The sequence below is a fragment of the Nilaparvata lugens genome, chromosome 4 (assembly GCF_014356525.2).
Source record: "Nilaparvata lugens isolate BPH chromosome 4, ASM1435652v1, whole genome shotgun sequence".
NCBI classification, from domain to species: domain Eukaryota; kingdom Metazoa; phylum Arthropoda; class Insecta; order Hemiptera; family Delphacidae; genus Nilaparvata; species Nilaparvata lugens.
Window position 1 is genome coordinate 38099903 of NC_052507.1, and position 26240 is coordinate 38126142.

The following is a 26240-nucleotide window of genomic DNA, read 5'->3' on the forward strand; positions in this document are numbered from 1 at the left end:
ATCTCTATTTTCTTCTTGAAAAATACAGTTAAGGAAATCAATATTTGTAATTTTTCCCAAGTAATTTCCTCTTTAACAAGTATTTTCACCATCCATTCAATTTTAGTTCTCCCTGTGTTGCATTGAGTATTTTAAAAAAACAACTAATTTAGATTTAATTATTACTAATTCGTCAATAATAATATACCTATATATTGGGTGTTCTTAACGATTTCAGGAGTCAAACGAACCAGCCAGTTTCTTTGAACATGATATATTTCAAATAGTAACAAACAATAGCGCAAAGCTTTTAATATTTTTTTAAAACTGAGAATCAAGCGCTAGATTAATAATGTATAATAGAGTGCTAATAAAACCTGATATGTTTGCCTTGACAATATTGTTCTGTAATAAAGTAAAAATTACAAATAAATAAATATAAAGACAAAATAATATGATTACAAAGCAATGACTTTTTTTGAGTAATAATAAAATTACCACGACTTGTGTCGTATAAATTGAGTTAAAATAATGATTAGCTACAACAAAAATAATAAGGAACAAATCTTTCAGGATTTAGTTGTAGATAATTAAAAAGTTGCTGCTAAAAAATATGACTGGAATGAAGAATACAATTTCATCAAGACTTACCGTATTTATGAATCTTCAGAAAAATTTATTTAATATCACGTATTAATGCATTCAAATATCTTCATTTAAGTTCATTACAACCACCAACCTAGAAATGCACACACACACACTCTTGCAGTTTAAAGCTGTAGGTTAGCTGTTTTATATGAGCTCTTTCTTCTGTAAATATAATTATTTTTCTAATTAGAGTTTCAATAGTCTCATTTAAGCCATGAATCTTTAGTTAGATTTATTATAATCATCATCTGTGTATGCACACAAACACACTTTTGGGATAGAGCTGTAACATGTTGTTTATTGGGAGCTCTTACTTCCCATTCAAGTATAAAAAATCCAGTTTTCTATTTATTTTCTGGTCTTCTAAGTAGTAGAAGGATACCGAAAGAATTGGTTCTTATTAACACATTGGCAGACTGCAAATTATATAATTTTTCTGTCCAGCAGAAATTTATCATAGACATTTTTCTATGGCAGACTGCAAATGTATGAAAACTCGAATAAGAATTGATAATATTATTTTTCTGCCCAGAGCATAAATTCATTGGAAGAAAGATTCACAAAGGCAGAATTTAAAAAAGGTTTATGTAAAAGTAGATTGATGACACATTACAGATATTACAATAGAGACTCTCGAATTAAAGACAGATGCTTCTCTAAAATTCAATCTCAACTATTTTTTTGGATTCATTTGCTTCGTAGTCTTTGTCAATAGACTCTTGAATTGAAAACTCATTTTCCTCTGTTATTCAAGCTTCAAGTACTTCTTTTATTCATCTGCTACGGTAGTTTCGGAATATTTTTCACTCGAATGTTTTTAAAGTAGGCTAAATAATGAATGATGTTAGTTCTGAGTTACATCATAATTCAATAATAATTTTCATATTTTGAAAAGAATCCCTAAATTCCATCATATTTTAGGAATCATATCTAAAGTTTCCATAGTAGCCTAGGTAATGATGTCAGTGGCGTGTGATGTTGAGGTGGCGAACGTTGATTAGTTTACGAGTATATAATTAGAAACGACTGGAACTAGTATCTTAGTTTACAAAAATAATATGAATCGTTGGATAAATCGAGTAGCACTGAAGGTAACATCACAGTTTAGAGTGGGCCGCGCTCGCTTTCAGACATCAGCACCATGAGAAGAACGGACTCTTGTTCATGAATCGCTGCGTGAAGGTGTCGCTGAAGGAGCGAAAGCGTGACGTAGTGCCGACGTGGCCTTTCGACCTCTCCACGACCACCGCCGGCATTTGAACCAGTTGCACGGGGCTCTTGCTGTCCTTCAGGGCCTGCGTCAGGTTCAGGATCTGACCCCTCATCACACTCATCTGCTTCTCGAACAGGTGTCGGTCGAAGCCCTTGTCTTGCTGCAACACAACATCAATAAACACACACGACTATCACTCAACGAATATTTCTGTAATAATAACTATGAGAATTATTCATAAAATGATTAAATTATATTATATCATATTACCGAATGATTAATTATAGAACAGTACCCTTCTATTTTCATTGATGACATGACCGGTTTCGGGTATTCTTTCCATTATCAAGAGTCCGAAATGTCAAAAATATCAAACACTTTGATATTTGGATAAATACCCGAGACTGATAATATCATCAAAGATAATAATAGGGTACTGGTGATTCTAAATAATAACACTACCAAGTAGGCCTAGCCCTGTACAAATCAAATGAAAAACATTATTTAATTTCTCCTCCAGATAGGTACTGGTAGGTATCTCAACACGCATTTTACACTACTCATGGAACAGAATACTGTAGGGGATTCCTAAGCTTATTCCTTATAATACTAAAAAAACAAGTTTCTCTCCCAAGGGATTACACTCATCATCTGCTTTTTTCCTCCTTTTTTCTGTATTTTTCTCCTTTTCCTCTCAATTAATATTTTTAACCGCTAATTCTGAGTTGTTGGTTTTTCCCAATTTCAATTTTAACTACTACCGTATTGAATTCTATATTTAGGACTCATATCTGCGCACAGGTTCAACGCCTATGCAGGTATTAATATTTTCCTTTTGAGTGTTCTGTACTTTTTGCATAGATTAACATTTATTATTATGTATTTTTTTTATATATACACTGTTTTAAATCTCTTTAGTGTTTCTCTATGCTGTAAAGTGTTGTATTATTATGTTTTGTTTTTGTTTATTTTTGGGAAATAAATTTCATTTCATTTCATTACAAGTTATGCAATTTAAATAAGGTAGCATCTCTATGAAAAAGTGCTACCTCATTGAAAATAGGAAGCATAGTTATAGGTTGTGTTGTTTCAATCTTTTTGAAGCAAAGAGCCGTGTGAAGGGAAAATTGCTATATATATATATATATATATATATATATATATATATATATATATATATATATATATATAAAACCAATCACTCACATCTGATGAAATCCCAACTCCACCTGGTACAATACCCTGCAAACGCCCCCGCTGTAAAACCTGCCCTATCACTGATCCTTCCATTTCTTTTACCAGTCCTATCACCAACTACACCCATCAAATCCATCTATCCAGTAATTGCATCTCCAAAAATTTCATCTACCTCCTTTCCTGCAACTTCTGTCCTGCCCTCTACATAGGTGAAACCACCACTGCCCTAAACCTCCGGATCAACAATCACAGGGCTTCCTTTAAAAAGAATACTTCCCTACCCATCCCCACCCATGGCTCTGAGCACAACAAGAACTTTGACAAATGCTTCAAAGTCAAAGTCACTCTCCCTCCCACAGCCCCCTCCATAGATGTCAAGACGAAAGAATTGGCTTTTATTTGGGTGCTTGGAGCTGCTTCCAGTCCTGGTCTTAACAGACAGCAATAGTACCATAACTATCAACTCTACACCAACTGTCCAATTAAATTGAAATAAATTCCATCATATATAAGAAATTTCACAGCTATCAAATATTATAATAAATTATCAATCAAAATAAAAATAAATTTAATTCCAATTCCATTCTATAATTCCATTTTCTAATTTTATTCTACTTCATTTTGGATTTCTAATTTTAAATCTCCTCTTTTCTATCAATTCGTAATCTACACCTTTCCTTATCCATAACCCACTCAAATTTGAAATCTCCCGCTTGAAATAACCCATCATGGCCCACCAACTAATCCCATAATGCTCCTTCAATCAGTGCGCCTCCGTTCGTCTGTGCTCTATGGTCTACACAACATCTCTACCGCGTCTCTGTGGTCATGACCGTTAGAATCTTCAAATCTGCACTTCACTTCCTGGTTGATTGACAAAGGGGACCCAGCATATATATATATATATATGAGGGCTATTTTTTTTCAACTTCCGATCGTGCCGCTAGAAGGCAATGCGAGCAGCATTGGCCAACAATGCGCGGCAGCTGACTATGCACATCTCACACTATAACCTCACTCGTTTTCGGCCATCTGTCGTCATTACCAGTTCATCTAGCGACACATAAACATGGCTAATATGATAGAATCTCCCGCCAAGTGTGAGTTGCGAAGTGTAATTCGTTTTTTGCAAGCTGAAGGGTTATCCGCAGCAGAAATTCACCGTAGAATGAAACGGAAGGATACTGCGGTACATTACAACGTTTGCGGAGAGCTATTCAGAACAAAAGGAGAGGAATGCTCACATCGGGAGTGGTGCTCATTCATGACAACGCCCGTCCTCACAGTGCTGCTGTGACGAAGCGTCTTCTTGAAGGGTTTAAATGGGACGTTTTTGACCATCCGGCATATAGCCCAGACTTAGCACCAAGCGACTATCACCTTTTCCCGGAACTGAAGAAAATGCTAGGAGGGCAGAGCTTCCGAACAGACGATGCGCTGCAAGATGCTGTGAAAAACCATCTCAAATCACTGGCGGCTAACTTCTATGAACAAGGTATTAAGAAGCTTGTAGCCAGGTATGAAAAATGCCTCAATCTGAATGGTGACTATGTTGAGAAGTAACTAATAATGTAAATAACTTTTGATAATGAATTCATTCAATTACTCTCACTAGTTTCTTTTTTATACCACATCGGAAGTTGAAAAAAAATAGCCCTCGTATATATAAATTGTTAGATAACAGACGCATACATTTTTTAAGCGCGGGTCCTAGAAATTACACAACATACCCCAACAGATAGCGCAGTTAACCGATAGCGGCAGTTCCGAAATTCTGGCATAACTTCGTAACATGGCGACAACCCTCTATTTATCTCTATTCTTATTCTATGCTGTAACCATCCTCGTTAAATTCAGTGTCTTTTGCATAGCATTTCAAGTTGATGAGTAGTTGAGGCGTAATGGAGCGTCACAGAGAACCAGAAACCTTATTTCAGTTTAGATAGAGAAATTAATTATCTATGCTATTACTCCTCTAAACGCGGAATAACTCCATATTAGACAAGAACAAAATTATTGTTTTTCTGAAAATAAAATTGAATTTGAATACATATTTATACTAGCAGGTAACCCGTGCTTTGCAAGAGTATTTTTTTAAACTTGACAAACTGAAAACTTGTAATGAAATCTAGAAGAATTGAAAATTTGGGTGCGACGGGAAACCTGTTTTTATCATTCGAAAAGGATCCCCAATCATACCTATCTTTTAATTTCCCTTTTAAGAGAAATGTTTAGCTGCTTCCATACAACAACTGGAAGCATGGCAAATAATTGAAAACTTGACAAACTGAAAACTTGATGTGATCGAATCTTGAAGAATCGAAAACAGGTCTATAACCATCCTCGGTTAAGCAAGAATCTATATGCAAAATTTCAAGTTAATCAGTCCAGTAGTTCTGACGTGATAATGCGTCAAACATAATTTTCCTATATTTTACACATGTATACGTGTATGTATAATCAGTTCTTTCCTTTATAGTATAGAAGATGATAGATGGATGAATGATCATTGTTATTTTAGATAGAATAATTTTAAGATAGAATAAGTTGAATAGTTTCCCTTTCAGAGGGAGTTTTGACAACCCACAAAACTCATTTTTCATTTGAAGATAAATTGAAAAGGTGCATAATAGGACCTTATCTTTTTGCTCAGCTTGCCAAAATACCCCTATTTTTAGAATATTAAAATTTTCGACTGACTGTACAGTGAGTCAATTATTCCATCAGGGTTCGAATAATTTTGAAATTTTAATTAAATAAAAATGGAAGAGAATAATTTATTTATGTAAATACCAACACCTTTATTCAAAGACATATAAACTTCATGCGTTTTCATATTGTCGATACAGCATTGATGAAACTGTAAACGTTTATTTAGCACTTTGTCTCAAAAACTGTTCTAGCTGAAAAAATAAATATCGGGGACTGAGCTTCGCTCTAGAGTACAAAAGCATAACAAATTTATTACGAAAGAAGAAATTATAATAACATTCATACAGAAATGTTCTATCTAATCACAGTAAATTGAGATTAATTCCCAGAGGAATGTAAAAATTCCCCTCACAAAGGCCCGGTTGCACAAAAGCCGGTAAAATATTAATCCTGATTAACTTCACGTGAACGAAATCAGAGAAGACCATTTCAAAAAGATGGATCTACTGGAATTAATTAGGATTGAAAATAACCCGGCTTTTTTGCAACCGGCACTGATTACCTGATTAAATGATTACAAAAGTTCAACAGCTGAGTCATAATTTTGACACAGTCCCACACACATGAACTCGCTCACTCACTTCCATCACCAAAAGACTACGAAATAATTAGTATCAGCTGTTTTTCCAAGAATGAATGATAATTATCCTTTCAATGTCCTTCAGCGAGTTTTCCCAGGGATGAGACCTAGTGCAACCGAATCTTTATATTATAAACCTACTATGTTCTGAATTTCGTGAGAATCGTTAGAGCCATTTTCGAGATCCGGTGAAATACAAACATACAAACATATATAAGCATCTAAACATCCAAACATCTAAACATATAAACAGAAGTTGCTCGTTTAATAGTATAGGATAATCCATGCCACGTGTAGGGCTGATACATTGCATCAGGAAAACGAAGTTTCAAAACCATGTTTTTTCTAAACAGATGTTTTTGAGTATAGTCCAGTCAATATAGACATAAAAAAGGGGGCGTGCTTGCAATTTATATTGTAGTTCTGATTTTTTAATATATTATTTGGGTACATAATAATAATAATAATAAATTTATTAGCCAAAAAACAGGATGTCACAATTTGACATATAGGCCAGTCAATATAACATTAAAACACTCAGTCAATACAAATACTGTCAATAAAAACCAATACAAAGTCACATTTACAATAAAAACATGTATGGTATATTAATCCTATTCATATAACAGTAATATTAATAAATTCTAAATATTGAAATCTTCTACATTCATTTTCATGTCGATAAACTCTTTAACTGAGTAAAAGGGGTTTTTCAAGAGAAATATTTCTAAAATCTTTTTGAACCTCCTGTGATCAAGTTGCCTCACCTCAATAGGAAGCCTATTCATCAATTTAATATCTTCAATAAGTACTGAGTTATAATTTTTAGAAATGAATGAAATTTGAAGAAAAAATCAATATTGATGAATCAATAGTTTTTGATCAACAATATCTTCCGATTGTTAACATTTAGATGTATAATTCCATCATCACCAACTAAATTGTCGTCACATTGATATTTCGCACAATGTCATAAGTTCATGAGATTATGGTCTATGAGAATCACCCGTCAGATTCACTTCATTTCAGTATTTCCTAGTAGAGAGGCGCGCTTAAGGACACCTCAAGGATCAAAATTTCAAACACTTATAACTTTTGACACAATGCTCAGATTTCATCGTACTACACTTCATTCTTCTCGGCTCGTCAAGGCGGTCCAAAATTATGCATCATAAGTCAAATTCGGTCAAAAAATTGAAAATTTTTTGTTGAGTGTACTTGAGCCCATATTCCAATACATAAAAAATGGCCAATTTCTATATTCAAGAAGTACACTCAACAATAAATTTTCGATTTTTTGACCGAATTTGACTTATGATGCATGATTTTGGACCGCCTTGACGAGCCGAATAGAATGAAGTGTAGTACGATGAAATCTGAGCATTGTGTCAAAAGTTATGTGTTTGAAATTTTGATCCTTGAGGTGTCCTTAAGCGCGCCTCTCTACTAGGAAATACTGAAATGAAGTGCATCTAACGGGTGATTCTCATAGAACATAATCTCATGAACTTATTACATTGTCCAAAATATCAATGTGACGACAATTTAGTTGGTGATGATGGTTGAAGCTGAAAATTAGGTGTTTTCTCAATACAAGGAGCATTGTTGTCAGGTGTACCTGGAAATCTATATGAGATAAAGTGCTCTACCTGATCTCAGATTGTAGAGCACAAAAATACGCCCATAGGGAGTTTGAATTATACATCTAATCTTTGATTAATATAAATATACTAGAGTAACAAATACCAGTTCTTCATGTATTGATCACATTCTGTTTAGAGGTAGTAGGTCCTTATCGGATGTGCTAGCAGCAGTGATTGATGCGGGATTGACTGATCACAGAGCCGTCTGTGCTTCAATACCGTCAAAGAGAACCAGCGATACTCATGGTGTCACTAAGTCTTCGAGAGTAGATTATGTCATGATAAATTGGCTACTTGGGATGGAGGACTGGATGTCTGTTTATAATGGTGTAGACGTAGATTCGGCATACTCAGCTTTTCTGAATACTTTACAGACACACATACAGTCTTCCAGTATAAACATAGAAACAGTCAGGACAGGCAACCACCGTTCTAGGGCACTCAAGCCTTGGATGACTGCTGGCTTAGTTCGGGCTATTGAAACTAGGGATAAATTATTTAAAATAATGAAAAGGGACCGAAACAATATATTAGCAGAGAGAAATTTTAGGAAGTTCAAGGATAAAGTACATAAATGGATTAAGGAGGCAAAGGAGAAATACTATTCGGCCCTTTTTCATAATGCCAGGGGTGATAGAAAAAAACAATGGACAATTACATTGTAATTGATTTACGACTCACAAGGAATCTTCCTTTTGCCGGTGTTTTTGACTCACCTACTGTACTTATGCATGTGAACATAAATTGAATTTTCATTTTATAACTATTATTTATAATATAAAGGATATCATTTCGTTATTATATCTAATTAAATAAATGTATGTATCTTGGTTTAAGTGCAGTAGCATATACTTATATTTATTTTTGTAAAGCTTTTTTTGTATTTTGTTTTTGGCAAATAAATTCATTCATTCATTCAATCAATTATCAATGAATTAGTAGGTAGGAAGAAAACTAAGAAATCCATAAATTTTGTTAGAGGAGGTGAACTTATAACGGATGAAAAGGAAGTAGCAGAGGAGCTGAATAATTATTTTATAAATGTGGCAAAATCGGATTCATCAACTCCCAACCAGCCAATAGAGGCCAAGAATGTCTTCCACAAGTCTTTCAATATTAAGCATAGTCCAAGATCACTGTTCTGGATGCCTATCAGTGCAGATGAAGTGTTGCTACTTATTTGTAAATTATCCAGTAACAAATCTTCTGGTGCGGACACTTTTTCACCATTCTTGATGAAGAAAATAGCACCGAAGATATGTGAAATACTTTCATATATATTTAACAAAAGTCTAAATGAAGGAAAATTTCCATCCGAACTCAAAATGGCCAAAGTGATAGCTATTCCGAAGAAGGGGAATACAACTGATTGCAATCGCCCAATTTCTTTGCTTTTCTCCATTCAACAGATTTTTTTGTCTCTAATCAATTTGGATTCAGAGAGGGATTGAGTACTGAGCTGGCTCTGCGCAAGTTTCTCTCTGAAGTCCATTCCAATATCAATAATAAAGATGTTTCAAGAGTCTCAGCACTGTTTCTGGACATTCGTAAGGCTTTTGACACAATTGACCACAATATTCTGTTGGAGAAACTGGAGTTAGCCAGTGTTCGGGGTGTTGCAATGAGCTGGTTCCAGTCATATCTCTCAGGCAGGAGTCAGTTTGTGAGTGTGAATGGAACTAAAAGCTCGATGAAATATGTTTGTGCTAGGGTTCCACAGGGATCTGGTTTAGGACCCATTCTATTTTTGATATTTATAAACGATCTCTATCTTGGGCCTTTCTATGGAGCCATAACTGCTTTTGCAGATGATACTGCCTTCAACTATGGTGCAGACTGCTTGAAAAATCTGCAGGTTCAGATGCAGTCTGATCTCAATCTGTTATCTCTGTGGTTTTCCTTTAATAAGCTGAAACTCAATGCTGACAAAACAGCATACTTAAATATTTAAATTTATGAATCATTCACCTTCGACAAACCACTTAAACACCACAATATTCACTGCCTCAATCATGATAGCTGTAACTGTTCCAATATATTACAATCCAGTCAAGTGAAATATTTGGGTATATCTATGGAGGATGATCTTCTGTGGAGGAGCCATGTGCGGATGTTGAAAAATAGCCTGCGCATGCTTCTTCTTAGATTCTACCATTTAAGAAATGTATGCCCACTCTATATTCTGAAGTATGTATACTTCTCACTTGCGCATTCCAGACTTTCATATGCCATATCATGTTGGGGATGTACTTACATTACCCACTTGAAACCACTAATGCGTTTACAGAGATTCTTGCTTCATTTCTTGCATGAAGAACCTATTGCTCACTCCGATCTCTTCAACAATTTGAGGATTCTTAGCCTAAGATCACTATACATATTCAAAGTACTTGAGCAGTTTTAATGGGCTAGTGGGAGCTTGGGGAATACAGTGGATTTAGCTGAGCATGCGCCTCTTACTCGAAGGGCTGGTCAGGTTAGAGTGCCAAGACCCAATTCAACTTTTTTTAGAAAATCGTTTCTATTCTTAGAAGGGAAATTCTGAAATAAACTGCCCTCATCCATTGTGCATAGTGGTTCACCACAGCTTTTCAAACGTAATTTGAAGACTTTCCTGTTAAATCTGAGTGGAGAAGATGTAGAAAGTATGTATAATATAACTGTATAATCAATAGTTTCTAACTTTGGATTTCTAATGAGATTAATGGTTTCCAATATGGTAAATTTTGAACAAATAGTGTAAAAATCGTTATACAGTAATTCAGAACTATTTTTTACTAACGATTTTTACACTATTTGTTCAAAATTTAGTTGTGATTGAATGCCATTTTTATACATGTGGATGTGTAATTGTGTATAAATATATATATATATATATATATATATATATATATATATAATATAAATTGAAACAGGATACACACGAAACAGATAGAATAAGAACACTTGAAAACTTACATTACAAACGAAAATTTATGGGAGCTGGGCTCCCTTTCTCAATCAAACAGAATTGAAATAAATTTCATCATTTATAAAAAAATTTCAAAGCTATCAAATATATAGGCCTAATAAATTTTCAATAAAAATAACAATTAAACAATTCTATAATTCCATTTTCTAATTTTATTCTACTTCATTTCTGATTTCTAATTTTAAATCTCCTCTTTTCTATCAATTCACTAGCAGGTAACCCGTGCTTCGCAAGGGTCTACTTTATAACTTGACAAACTGAAAACTTGACGTGATGAAATCTAGAAGAATTGAAAATAGGTCTATGAGAATCCTCGGTTGATTAAGAATTTATATGCAGCATTTAAAGTAAATCAGTCCAGTAGTTTCAGAAGTGATGATGCGTCAAACATAATTTTCCTATCCTTTACACGTGTATAAGTGTTTAAGCAAGTTCTTTCCTTTATTATAGTATAAAATATGATAGATAGATGGATGATATATCCATCTAAGTGTTTAAGCAAGTTCTTTCCTTTATTATAGTATAAAATATGATAGATAGATTGATGATATATCCATCTATCTATCATCTTCTACATTATAATAAAGGAAATTAATGAGAATAAATTTTGAAAGGTTTGAGATATCGATGTGCGGTTTTCACCATACCTTTTCTCTGAAAATCCTGTATCGGAATCATGTATCATATGACCACCTTTCAATTAAAAAAACATAAGTTGGATTCAAAATGTTGGAAAAAATTTGGGTGCGACGGAAAACCTGTTTTTATCATTCGAAAAGGATCCCCAATCATACCTATCTTTTAATTTCCCTTTTAAGAGAAATGTTTAGCTGCTTCCATACAACAACTGGAATCATGACAAATAATTGAAAACTTGACAAACTGAAAACTTTATGTAATCAAATCTTGAAGAATTTAAAATAGGTCTATAACCACCCTCGGTTATGCAAGAATCTATATGCGAAATTTCAAGTACATCAGTCCAGTAGTTCTGACCTGATAATGCGTCAAACATAATTTTCCTATACTTTACACCTGTATACGTTTATAATCCAGTTCTTTCCTTTATTATCAATAAAGTGCCCAATCAATTTTTTCCGCGGTAAATGCATTTCAATCTTCAACTTGGTGCCAACCTAACAAAGTCAACTCAACTTAATGCCAACCTGACAAAATTATTAATTTAGTTACCAGTTAACAACTGTTTCGAAGAGGTACTCTCTCTATATTATAGTTCTATATTAACATATGGTATGGACATTTTTCAATTATAATTAAGAGAATAAGAAGAATATACATGCTAAAAGACGAACTTTATACCCTTAAAAACCACCCTTAGAATTAAAATATTGCCAAAAGATTTCTTAGTGCGCCTCCAAAGGGCCAACTGAACATACCTACCAAATTTGAACGTTTTTGGTCCGGTAGATTTTTAGTTGTGCGAGTGAGTGAGTGAGTGAGTGAGTGAGTGAGTGAGTGCCATTTCGCTTTTATATATAGATAGAAGATGATAGATGGATGGATGGATGATCATTGTTATTTTACTAAAAGATAGAATAAGTTGAATAGTTTCCCTTATGCACCGAAAAGGTGCATATGACCTTATTTTTTTGCTCAGCTTGCCAAAATACCTCTCATTCCAATCTTAAAATTTTCGACTGACTGTACAGTGAGTCAGTCAGCAGGGCTCCAATAATTTTGAAATTTTAATTAAATAAAAATGGATAGAATAATTTCTTTATGTAAATAACAACACCTTTATTCAAAGACATATTAACTGCATGCGTTTTCATATTGCCGATACAGCATTGATGAAACTGTAGACGTCTATTTAGCACTTTGTCTCAAAAAACTGTTCTAGCTGAAAAATAAATAATCCATGCCAAGTGTAGGCCTAAACATTGCATCAGGAAAACGAAGTTTCAAAACTATGTTTTTCTAAACAGATGTTTTTGAGATAATTTCTTTGATGCAGCTGTTTCACATTCACCATTATTATTATTATTATACAGAGTTTGTGAAAATGAAAATATTTATTAATAATTATCAAAACAATACTTTTATTATATTTATAATAAAAATATTATAATTATTATTGAAAATATTCATCAATTATCAAAACAATATTATTGAGGTTAAGTGGTATCAGGTAGAAAGCAATATAGAAACAGATATGTTCCTTTTTTAATTTCGACCATATGATTTGGTGATTTTTTAATGAAATTACTACATTAATAAAATTTAAACATTAATTCTGAAAAATCCAGAAGGAAAATTAAAATTTGGGCTTCCAGGTGCACGAGATTGATATCTTTAGAATCTATGTGCAAAATTTGAAGATCTAAATCATTCCTGTTTTTCCGGTATGAAATCCACAAGTTGACATGTTTTGATGTGAACAAACGAACACACGAACAAACGAACAAACACAACCCTACTCTCTCTTATTATATAGATAATCTACACCTTTCCTTATCCATAACCCACTCAAATTTGAAATCTCCCGCCATTATGGGTTAATGGCCCACCAACTAATCCCATAATACTCCTTCAATCAGTACGCCTCCGTCCGTCTGTGCTCTATGGTCTACACAACATCTCTACCGCGTCTCAGTGGTCACGACCGTTGGAGTATTCAAATCTGCATCACTTCCTGTTTGATTGAGAAAGGGAGCCCAGCTCCCGAAAATTTTCGTTTGTAATGTAAGTTTTCAAGTGTTTTTAATCTATCTGTGTCGTATGTATCCTGTTTCAATTTATATTATAATACTTTAAAGTGTTTTCCGTTATGTGATATATGATATATGATATATATATATATATATATATATATATATATATATATAAATTTGTTAGATTAAAAACCGAAACTTAACACTTGAAAATGGCATGAGTGTTCGAAACTAGTTGTGTTTATATAAAATTGTATAAAGAGGGTTCAAGTAATTTCTATAATAAATTAAACAATTCAGGTAGCCCTATTTAAATACTTTAATAGATCATAGGCCTTGTCACACCCGTCTTTTTTAATATTTTTATTAAATATAAAAATTTAAATAAAATTCTTCAATTTTTACTACTGTCAGATGCATAATCCAAAACAAAACAGTTCCTTTTAAAGAGCCTAGGGGAGTTTATTTAAATTTTACTATGAAAATGATAGCTTAATGGAATTGATAGTAAAAATAAGAACATTTTGAATTTAGTAATATGCTGATTTTAATTATTTTATATTCTTGTTCTTGGACACAGTCCTTAAGGTTGTGCATTCAATAATTTTTTTTTCAAAAATTTTCTTCTTTCTTTTTCTAATCTATTGGACAGGTTCTTAGGACATAATCTATGCAATTGAAATATTTTTATCAACTTCTGTTAGCTAACAATAGGGCTTCAAAAGTCACTTTTTTGAGGCAGATGGTACACATACCCTACAAAAACTACTGGTCAGAAAATTTTTAGAAAAATATGCAAATCTCCTCTTCAATATAGCAGAAATTACATCAACTTTGTTTATGAAAATTCTGAAAAAATTAAATTTTTATACATTTTAAACTCCTTTTTCACATTCAATGTTCATTCTATAGAATTAAAATTTATAGTAACTTGTAGCGCTGTTCTTGATGAATAAAAATAAAGTTGATGCTTAAACGTCTTTTATAGACACAATAATAGCCGCTGGTATGTGTACCTTTAAAGCACGGTTCTACGCCTGCTATGCTTGGGCAGCAAGTGAATAGTACAGCTGGAGCGATCTAGCGGAATTAGTTTGTCCCTAGAGCTAAGAGCTCGACGTTAAATAAGTTTAATTTCAATTTATAATACATAGGTTATACTTATACAAAATAATAATAATGACATTGATGATGACTCACCCTTTTTAGAAAACATACAATTAATAATAGAATCTGATGATTTAAATACATTTTATGCAATTTTATACATTTTCTGTCAATTCATAATAAAAAGAATAATATTAGCCCACAAAGTGTGTCAAGTTTGATTCCCACTTTAATAACATTTAACCTTTTCAAAACTACATTTCATCTCCAAATTAATTACCACATTTTCTCTTTTCCGTTATATCACTTTACATTTTAATTCAAGATAAACCTTTAATAATAAAACTGCACTAGCTGAATCTTTTTACACACAACAAAGACATTGGTTGTACGTCTAAAGTACCAAACAGTACCAAGTAGCCAAACAAAACAAAAAACAGTACCAAAAGTACCAAACAGAACAAGACTTCGCTTCTTTCCCTCCAGTTTTCAACTGCCATAACCTCTTATACAACTCAACTTCCCTCCAAATATTAGAATAATTCTTTTTGTTATTTATTTACTGTTCAAATTTAATAAAAAATGCTATTTATTTGATTTAAATTTATATTTGGCTTTTTGTTTATTATTTTAATGGAATCCTGTAAATGATAACATTATGTAAAATTTGTGTTAATGTAATTGGTACAATTCTTTTGATTTATTTAATAAAATTACCAATTATTTTATCTTTTAAAGTGTTTTATTATTTTTTATTTTAAAATTTTATTATTGGAAACTTTATATTTAATAACTTTGTTGTGTTGGCATCTAACCTACAAACATTATTTTGAAATTATCAACAATACATCGACAAATGAACTTTCGACTATCAATATTTATCTATTTGATTATACAGTATCAATGTTTTGTTCAGCGCTAAATTCAAATTATTTATCTTTTTAAAAAGTTCAATACATCGACAAATGAACTTTCGACTATCAATATTTATCTATTTGATTATACAGTATCAATGTTTTGTTCAGCGCTAAATTCAAATTATTTATCTTTTTAAAAAGTAATATTCTATTAATACTCTAGTAATAGCCTATATTCATCCATATGAACATACAATTGAGGTAGAAACAACAGGCATTCGCCCAAAACATACTATTCAATATATTAGAATTGTAATAATTTCTGTTGTGTCAAGAGGGCTATTATGGGAAGTATTTCTTCCTGGTGCCTTCATATTGTAATGTGAATAAATAAATAAATCACAGCATGAAAACTGCTTTAAACCTTGACACAGTCTAGAGGTTATAGTAGTGGTTATCTATAGAACCAACCTTGAACAGCTGATAAAGGTCATCGCACAAATCCTGGACGAAGTTCATGTCGGAGAGGTGCGGGAGCACAAGGTCCTTGGTCTCCTGGCTGAAGGGCACCTTGGCATAGGGCAGCCACGCCCAGTGGTAGGGGTAGGCGCGCCACGAGTCGGGGTGCTTGAACGGAAAAGCCAGTCCGTTGTCGATTGCCGCTATCTTCACCTCGGGTCGGTCCACTACGTTCCACTCCTGACATTAACAAAACAGTCACCAATCATGTCATTTTTACTCTTTTTCAGATTAACATTTTTTACTTATATGTTTTATATTTAGATCTAAAGATTTATATAATAAAGTGCTTATAATTGTATTATTTTATTTCAAACATGGCTAGTTTTGGGTATTCGTCCCATTATTCCTTCATAATCAACTTTCAAATAGCAAGATACTTGGAATCCTGAAAATAGAATATAATAATTGCCTTCATTAAGGGCAGTGTTGAGACTCTATGTCCTCTCTGCCACACAACCCTAAGGAATAGCTACAAAGTATAATAAGGAAAGACTATAAAGTAGGTATAGTTTTTCACACTCCGTGATAGAACGTTTACTATAAATAAGTATTGGAGTGCAGATAAAAAGTAATTTTTGGAATAAAAAGTCCATGAATCTGCTGGCATGAACAGTCTGCTCATCAAAAGGGGATACAACAATAACATAAAGTTTGCAATCCTGTGAATACAAAAATTATTGATCAACTGTCGATTGGTGGAGCAGTGAATACAGTTCACAACGCTTTCAATCACAATAAGTCATGTACTGCGATTATAAGTTGACAAATAATATGTTGGATGGTGAATATCTTGAAAGCTAAAGGTTATATCACAAAACTCTATCGAGCAAAACTTGTAGGAAATTTATCTAGCTTCACTTTTGTAGTAAATTAGTACATTAGTAATGTTGCTGAAATGCATCTCTTCCAAGATACATGCATGTAAGCCAGAAATAAAAAATGATACATTTAAACCACCCTCATCCCTTAAGTACAAGGGGTAAGGATGAAGACTTTTGATATGTTTACCTTCTAACTAGTCCAAACAAAGCTGCGAAGTCAAATATTGTGTTCCAAACGTTCTCTCTAAATTTACCTGTCAATTGATCTATTGTTGTTGAACTGAAGATTTTACACTCAATACTATAACGGCTGCATCAATTTGTAGGGAGATGCGTAAAATAATGAAATAATATATTAAATTGGAGAGAATATGATTCTCTATGAGCTCATGATTAGCATGGAGTTTTTCAATCAATCAGAGCCGGAAGGGTTTCTCTTCAAAATGTGACACCTTCGAGAACTCATACCTAGAAAACTAGAAGAGATATGGGAAAAAGTTACAAATGAAACTTGTAGGCTGATTTGTAAGCTTCAATTTTGTATTCGACAAAAATTTCCGAAAGACGCATATTGTCCGAGATATGTGCAAAAAACCAAACCCTTAGCACAGGGGGTAGGAGTGAGGACTTTTGATATGTTTACCCCCTTACTATCCTTAAAAGAGCTGCGAGGTCAAAAATTGTGTTCCAAACTATTTCCTCTATAATCTTTCGTTGACTGGACTATGATGTTTTCACTTCATTTCCATTTTTAGGAAGAAATAAAACAAATGAGCCATATGAAAATAATTTGAACAATATTTTGTAAAGCTGGAATTAGTCAATGTGTTGCATATATCACTTTCTTACATGTTCCCAATGAGAAAAATTACGTAAATCTTATGAATTTAGCTCAAATAATGAATAGTGAATGGAAGTCATTGTTTATAATTATTTGTTACTTTGATGGAAAAATTAGTTCTAGAAGCCTAAAGATTGAACAAAATTCTAGACACAAATTTATTAAAGATTGCATTTTTAAACTTTGTACAATATGATGATAGCTAGTTTATTTATGATCACACATAGTAGTTCAGAAAAGGTGTGTAAAATACCAATAATTGATGTGATATTGAATCAAGATTCAACTTAAAAGATGATAAATCTATATATTCATCGCGAGGTACAGCTGTACTCCACGCGCTTACTGGAGGGTAAGACGATTAATTTATTCTACTTGTAAGAGATTTGAATAGAATAAGGAACATAAACAGTCATTAAATAAGACGAAAAAGAAATTGAATACAAAATAACAGTAATGCTGTTTGATACAGGAAAATAAAACAAAATTCAAACTTCTTTCAGATCTTATTCAGAAATATTTTAGGCTGATCAATATTGAACACTAACACTAATATTTAAATTATATTTGTCAATGGGCATTAGAATCCAATTGGAAATACAGTATTAGGTTTGATTTTTTAGAAGAAAATGTACTTAGTTCCTACTAGTACACACCCACACCTACTTAGTTCCACTCCCGAAACTCAAATTGAGAGTAGAAATAAAATTTACTTCATTTTTTTCTAAATAGAGAAGAAAATTATGAGGCTTTGGCAAATGAATCATCCGATTAGATGTCATGACAGTATTATCCAAGGGAGTTATTATGTGTAATATCCTCTTTCATGCTGGCATTAAAACTTCATGCTGACAACCACATGCCTACTCCATGCAGTTCATTCATTGATCCATGAACAATTCATGCAATAGAAAGAATCCAGATATGAAATGATATAAGTTAGTGCATGTGGGGCACCACTTACACTAGAACTAATTTTAGGTGAATTTGGAAACATACAAAATATACTTTTATAAGTGAAACTTCACTAAATTTTTAAATGAGAGGTGCGAATTCTGCAGCAAATGAGAATACAATAAGCCATATGAATAGAGTTGAGCATTTGCTTATACTTCCAAAATATGAAGCATATGCTTCATTTTCTATGAATAAACGTGAGCAAAACCTTTTGCTCATGCTCATCAAGAAGAATAGTTTGAGCATTTGCTCAAAAGTAGAAGCTTATGCTCAAAATTGTATGAATAAACTAGAGCATTTGCTCAACTTTTGAGCAAATGCTTCAAAAAAGGTGAGTCTAGTCTGGAGCAGCTTTTTAGCTTTTGCTCATAGTAAAATGTCTCAACTGATTTGTGTGAGTAAGCGGAAACTATACCAGATACGATCAAAACTAATAGTTGAGAACTATGAAACTCTTTTTAGATTCAACCATGATATAAATATCACCATTATTCCTATAAAAGAATAAATACAAAAGATACCTATCCGATATAAAGATAGTCAACACAGAATGAAGTATTCAAGTAAGTGAGAATAGGAAATAGGCATTTAAGAAGATGAGAGTGTAGACAATTATAAGAAGGTTATTGAAATTATATGATTATGTTAAAGATTATTATAGAGATGACATTTTTTCACGCTATTATTTAAAAATTCATAACTCAACTAAACTAAAACTCAATTCATGGATAGAGAACAGAGCAGATGACTAAACACAAGCGGTGTCTATAGTTGCATATTTAGCGCTTACGTGAGCTATAAAAAAAGTAAGGCGACAAAGGCAAATCAGCTGATGAAATTCTTTAAAATACGTGAGAATGTGCTCCAGAGTTCAGGAGCATAAGGTAAGAGTATAAGGTAAAGCTTATTCATATAAAAATGAGCAAATGCTTATGCTTCTACCTAATGCTCATGAGCAAAACCTTATGCTCCATGCTCTTGCTCATGAGCATTTGCTCTGGTTTTATTCATATGGCCCATTATCTTGGCGTTCAACAGTTCAAGATACAAATGCAGTTCAAATGTCTTTTTTTAATTTCTCAAACAATAAAAGGGTTAAGAAAATGAGACGTGGCCGCCGAAAACAAAGGATGGACAGGAGAGGTAAAAGTTCTAGTGACCCTTCAGTGGTCACCTATTGTTATTGAATTTCGACATTTTCGTGGTATATTGTTAAGGTTTCCACTCCGAGCAATATATTGGTGGACCAGTGTGGTTACTTGGAGACACTTTCGACTGTAAACCAGCGGTAGCATATATCCAGTGATTGGATAAACACACACATTACTATCGATGACAAGTAGAAATTTAGTCAAACGTTCGTGGTGTGTAAAGCCCAAATTGATTTTTAAAAGTACATTTGTTTGCCGTCCTTATAAATTCTACCAGATTTAATAGGACTTGACAAACACATGATACACATCATATGTTTGCCAAGTTATGTTCAAATAGAATTTGAAAGAACGCCAATAAATCGTACGTTCAATGAGTATCAAATTGTAGGTAACTCAAGTTAGTCTGTATACACCTTGTGAGCAAGTTGAGTTTCATCAAATGAACCATTGGGAATAATACAATAATCACAAGTACTTGATCACTGATTTACAGAAATAATTGCAAAAAATACAAGTAACAGATGTAAGGTAGGGTATACAAGTAACAAATAAGTTGGAGCTACCAGCTAGAATTGCCTTCAGGAAAGCACACGGGGCCACTAATGAGAGTAATGAAGCGGAGTCAGGGGACAATAAAGTATGCTAGTCAAGACTTAGAGGATGGACCTTTTTGGAACAATAGCCCAGCGCACATGTAGCGCGGCCCCGTCTCCTTTCTTTCACCCCAATAAAATGATCAGAGATTAAATAAAACTCAGAGAATTTTCAGAATAGTTTTTCAATATATAAATTTTTTTATTTGATTGAAAAAGTATTTATATATTCGAATGCATTTTATTGGTGAAGGAATCATCTTAGATAAATCCGCCCGCCATAGAACTCAAATTCTTCCAAGTTGAATAATATTTTTCCATTTGGATCAGGTATTTTTCATATTAACAAGTTCTAAAGTATGTAGAACAGCAGCACAAGACAAATCCACACCACAAAAACAAAATATTAGTAAATTGTGACAGTGAATTTAGAGAAAACTGGAGCAACGCCATAATTTCCCCATCTTTCACAAATTGCATTGGTATCACCTCATTATCAAATACACCATTCAAATTCGTATGTTTTGAGAGAAACTCAAGTTTCCGTCATATCGGTATATCCAGTTGCTCTCTACATGTAAGCAGCCTTGGAGCCGGAATTCCACCTTCAATTATAGTTTAGCCGTGAAATATAATGAAGTCATTAATATTATTAAAGACACAGCTACAGAAGTAAGCATTGAGAAATGTAATACAGTAAATAAACAAAAAATCTCAATGATAACTACAGAGATATCCAAAAATAATTGTATGCATAAAAATTATTATGTATACACTAATTATTGACAGTGAACGTAAAGAAAACAAAACAACGTACAACGTACGAATCTTAATCTGTATTATATAGAGTGGGTAAAAAGTTCGAGAACGGCTCAATATCTCATACACAAAGGTAATTTGACGGTGGGTGAGATTGGGGATCCTACTAAAATTAAAAAAACTACTTGACAATGACTTTAAAAATCTGGTCCGCCATATTGAATGCAACTTCATTTTTTTAAATGGGAAGGTGATCATGCGATACATGATTTCGATAGGGAATTTCAAGTAAAAATGAATGGCGGAAACCGCATATCAATATCTCAAACCGTTTCGATGATATTCACATTATTAATCAATACTATTCAAAGCCGAAAAGAGAGAAAAAAGTCTGAGAACGGCTTAGTATCTCATAAAAAGAAGTGATTCCAAGGTGGGTGTGATTAGTGATGTTACTCGAATTGAAAATACTACTTTACTATAACTTTAAAAATCTGGTCCGCCATTTTGAATGCATCTTTATTTTTTTAAATAGGAAGGTGGTGGTCATGCGATACATGATTTCGATATGAAAAAATGAATGGCGAAAACCGCACATTGATATCTCAAACCGTTCAGAAGAAATTCACATTATCAATCAGTACAATGCAAATCAGAAATGAAATACATGAGTGGTATTGATTAATAATGTGAATATGTTCTAAACGGTTTGAGATATCAATGTGCGGTTTTCGCCATTCATTTTTTCATATCGAAATCATGTATCGCATGACCACCACCTTCCTATTTAAAAAAATAAAGAGGCATTCAAAATGGCGGACCAGATTTTTAAAGTTATAGTAAAGTAGTATTTTCAATTCGAGTAACATCACTAATCACACCCACCTTGGAATCACTTCTTTTTATGAGATACTAAGCCTTTCTCAGACTTTTTTCTCTTTTCGGCTTTGAATAGTAGGTATCGATTAATAATGTGAATATCTTCGAAACGGTTTGAGATATTGATATGCGGTTTCCGCCATTCATTTTTTCTTGAATTTCGCTATCGAAATCATGTATTGCATGACCACCTTCCTATTTAAAAAAATGAAGTTGCATTCAATATGGCGGATCCAAGATGGCGGACCAGATTTTTTAAGTCATTGTAAAGTAGTTTTTTTCAATTTCAGTAGGATCCCCAATCACACCCACCGTCAAATTACCTTTGTGTATGAGATATTAAGCCGTTCTCGGACTTTTCACCCACCCTGTAGTTCAATGATTTGTAAAAAAAATAGTGTAGCGTGAGTGGCCCGAATGCAAACTGTGAGGCCGTTTCAGACCGCCGTAGCCTCTTCGGGTGATGTAGCACGTCTCCCAGCGTATTAATACGCAACCTATGAAGAGTTCACACCAAAAAAAAATTATTTTCATTATTTTTGTATTATTGTTTACATTTTGAGCTGTGGTCGAGTGGCATTGTTTATCTCAAACAGCATGCGCTGTCCGATATACGGAGCGATGGCCACGTTGCAAATCGTAGCATTGACGTCACGTATTATGTAGCGTCAGCAACGCCTGTTTGAAATGGACAGATTGATTAACATTAGGAGCCATGTCTTTCACAAGAAGTCGCTCTAGCTACATACGGCAATCTGAAGCAGCCTGCCAGTGTCTTACCAAGATAATCACTGTCAGAGTATACATTTTGTTGGTCCCTTCTGTATTCACTAATGTATTAGTTGGTCTAGTTGATCATAGACAAGAAAAAATAATATTTAAAAAAGTGAAATCAGCCGATGCCAATTTAATTTGATCCTGCAAAATACACTAAAATGCACGCTTAACTATAGTTTATGCTGTTGATTTCATGACAACTAATTTGTCGAGAGATAAATAGTAATCTAAATGTATGAAAATTGTTAATAAGTATGGACAACTAGTTAACAAATCAAAAGACGCCAAGACTGTGCGAAATGGTGTATTGAAACGATGACAGATTTGGAAAATGTTGAGAGTTGGAGCAGAGCTCACCGTAAGGACTTGCATTTCGGCACAAGCCGTGTTGTCGTCGGCCTGCTGGCCTGCAGACGGCGACTGCTGACTCTCTAGAACGGCACTCTGCATGAAAACATCATCCTTGCCGTCAGCAGCAGCTGCATCATCGTCCCCACTCACATCGACCCACGCCTCGGGAGGTTTGCGAACAATGTTCTCATCAGGGCTAGCGTCCGCTCTCGTTCGCGGCGTCGTCAAAAATGTCAAATACTGAATGAATGTTCTAGACTTTAGGGGCTGTTTCTGTAAATGGCAACAAAACACCATTCACTGTTAGACATAGGACACTGGGTGCTGGAAGGAGGAAAGCTGGTGATAAAGCCTGTACAGTGTCGAGCGCAACAGAATCAATTATTGCCCACAAAAAGACTAAGAAAGGATCTCTAATACAAGGAGCTGCCATCAGGTTACAACCCGACTGCTGCTCCAAACAAACACGATCATTCCTGATCCTTCAAAAACCCATTGCGCAATTGTTGCAAAAATTCTAGTTGTGACTTTGTTTTGCAGTGAGCAACTGCCGTAGAACCAGCAGTGACGGTGCAGAGAAACAATCATTCAAAGATGAAGGAAATTTTCAACTGCTGAAAGAATGAAAGCTGTACTTGTGATAAAAGCAGTGCAGTTGTAACTGATGCAAATGGATTAGAAATGTTGCTATTGACATGAATGGTTCATTTTTACAATGACTATGATGATTTTCAGGGTATGATGGAGCAAAACTAGCTCCTCTATTAATTGAATAGTATAGTATTAAAATAATAGTATTATTTTAATAGCTAAGTATAGAACATAGTAAGTATCTTAGTTTGTAATCAAGAGTGTTTTGTCGTGGTTAACAATATTCAATAGAATTTTACTTCTGGAACGTTCTAAAAGCGTTTCTGATTGCGGTAACGTAGTGATGTAGAAGATGATAGAAAAGAGCTTGTATAACAAACACCAAATGCGTCAAAAATTGAAGACAAATCACGAAATAAAAAGTTGAACTTACAGAAAAACTATAGAACACAGTCAAGAAAGAGAAAACTTTTGTCCATTCAAATTTTTTGGGAAGCAACAGGTTTCCTTTATTTCTTCAGCTTATGAAAACTCGATCTATTGTCATTGGAATTTATTTAAAAAGTTCAGACATAGACAATACACAGCATTGCGAAATATGTACACTCCGAATTCAGTCAGAAACAGCCCAAAGTGCAAGTTTTGAGGAATCAACACAGTGGATGTGAGGCAAACGTATGAAGGGATCGAGTGCAAAAGCAGAGTTGGACAAAATAGATAATAACTTTCAGAAGCCAAAAATCAGCTTATAAACCAAAAGTTTCCGAATCAAAAAAAATGACGAGGGAATGATGAAATATAATAAATTCAAAGCAGGTTCGTTATCACATGTGATAAAACTTCAGAGATATCTCATTTACATCGAATTGTTTCGAGAACTTTGAAACATTCATCAAATACTAAAACAATATCCAGTTGTTAAACAATTTCAAGCAATCAACAGCATTCGCAAAATATTAATATCAAATATTACCTGTGATCAATTCAAACTCAAGACGAATGACATCAAAGACGGGTTTTAATGAGAACATAGAACACCTTTTGTATGATTAGGTGACCAAAATGCAAACCCATAGACCAACTCAAAATGCAAGCATGGAAAGCACAGGCCCAAAACACACCAACTATATACATGTATACAGAAAAATATAGCTTCAAACTCTCTCAAATCAAATCTCAACCTTAACTTAAATAAACTTAATTTTTAACCAAAATAAATATTCAAGAGTTCGAGGGTGTGATAGATCAATGATATAACCAACGGGATTTTCTATTGGAAAAGTTGATTATACAGGGTGATTCATAATTATGGTAAAATAATTTAATACGTGATAGTAGAGGTAAAAATAAGAAAAAAGTTCTTATAAACATATATCCATAAACGCTTCATTAGCGAGCTATACAGGGTGAAAGATTTCGCCCGGAATTCAGTTCCTCTGGTGAAATACACCGATGCTGAATTGTTTGGGGACTAGTTTTTGAAAAACTTATGCTGGATTCATATGGAAAAATATCTGAAAAACTGAATAAAACTAGTCTGGAAGCTGTAGTGTGAGTAGTTTTTGAGAAAAAAGTTGAAATATGCAAAAAATTCAAGTAGAAAAACACATACTTCTACGTTTGATGCCCAATAACTTTCTTTAATGACCAGTAAACAAATAATTTTTCACAATAAAAATTGTAGAGAATTTAATTCTGAGAAGAATGATGTAAGCTGTGTAAACTAAATTTGAATAAAAGTTGGATAAAATGTATTCTTATGTAGTACATTACACCACAAAAATTTGCTGTTTTATGAGGAGAGAACTAATAACTCATAAGTTGTACCTGATTGCAAATAAAATATTTGGTTTTTTATGAAAAGTTTTTTTTATATGAAAGTAGCATATCTAGATGATATTAAACTTATACCAAAAGACTAGTAGATTATGCCATTAAGCCTAGAAGGAAGCTCGAACAGAAGTAGATGATCTCCTATGATTCCTGCCCAAATGTTTACTGAAAACTGATGTTTTGGAAGATTGGGATTGATGGCATGAGGATTCTCAGCTGCCCAAATATGTTAGTTGTGGACGTTAACGATAGCTGTTCTTGTAAAGTGTGCCTCGTCGGTAAATAAAACGGTTGTTAAAAAGTTTGGGTAAACAAGTTTTACTAAAAACCATCGGCAAATACCAGCACGGGGAATACAGTATCGTGGCAATAGAGTATGAACTTTCTGGAGGTGGTATGGATGTAATTGTTGCTCTTTTAGTATCCTCCAAATGATAGATTGATTGACATTAAACTGCACTGACAATTCTCTTGTGTTCTTCTCGGGATGTTCATAAATTTCATTAAGAACTTGTTCTTCTAACTCAACAGTCTTAGTAGATCGGGGTCTGCCTGCATAAATGTGCTCTTTGGATATCAAAGA

The 26240-nt window shown here is 33.5% G+C and overlaps 1 protein-coding gene across 5 annotated transcripts in view; it reads right to left on the bottom strand.

The window, feature by feature from the left end:
• Nucleotides 1–240: 240 nt before the first annotated feature.
• Nucleotides 241–26240, bottom strand: part of LOC111063935 (phosphatidylinositol 4-kinase type 2-alpha) — a 65871-nt gene continuing 39871 nt past the window's right edge. For 2 of the 5 annotated variants that reach the window (XM_022351621.2, XM_039427434.1), the window contains exons 7-8: nt 16051–16278; nt 242–2000 (exon numbers count right to left, since the gene is read on the bottom strand). In XM_022351621.2, the coding sequence (XP_022207313.2) occupies nt 1761–2000; nt 16051–16278 (468 nt within the window). In that variant the 3' untranslated portion in view covers nt 242–1760. Of the gene's footprint in view, nt 2001–16050; nt 16279–23239; nt 23507–26240 lie in introns of all 5 variants that reach the window. The other 3 variants (XM_039427432.1, XM_039427431.1, XM_039427433.1) reach the window with 3 other exon arrangements.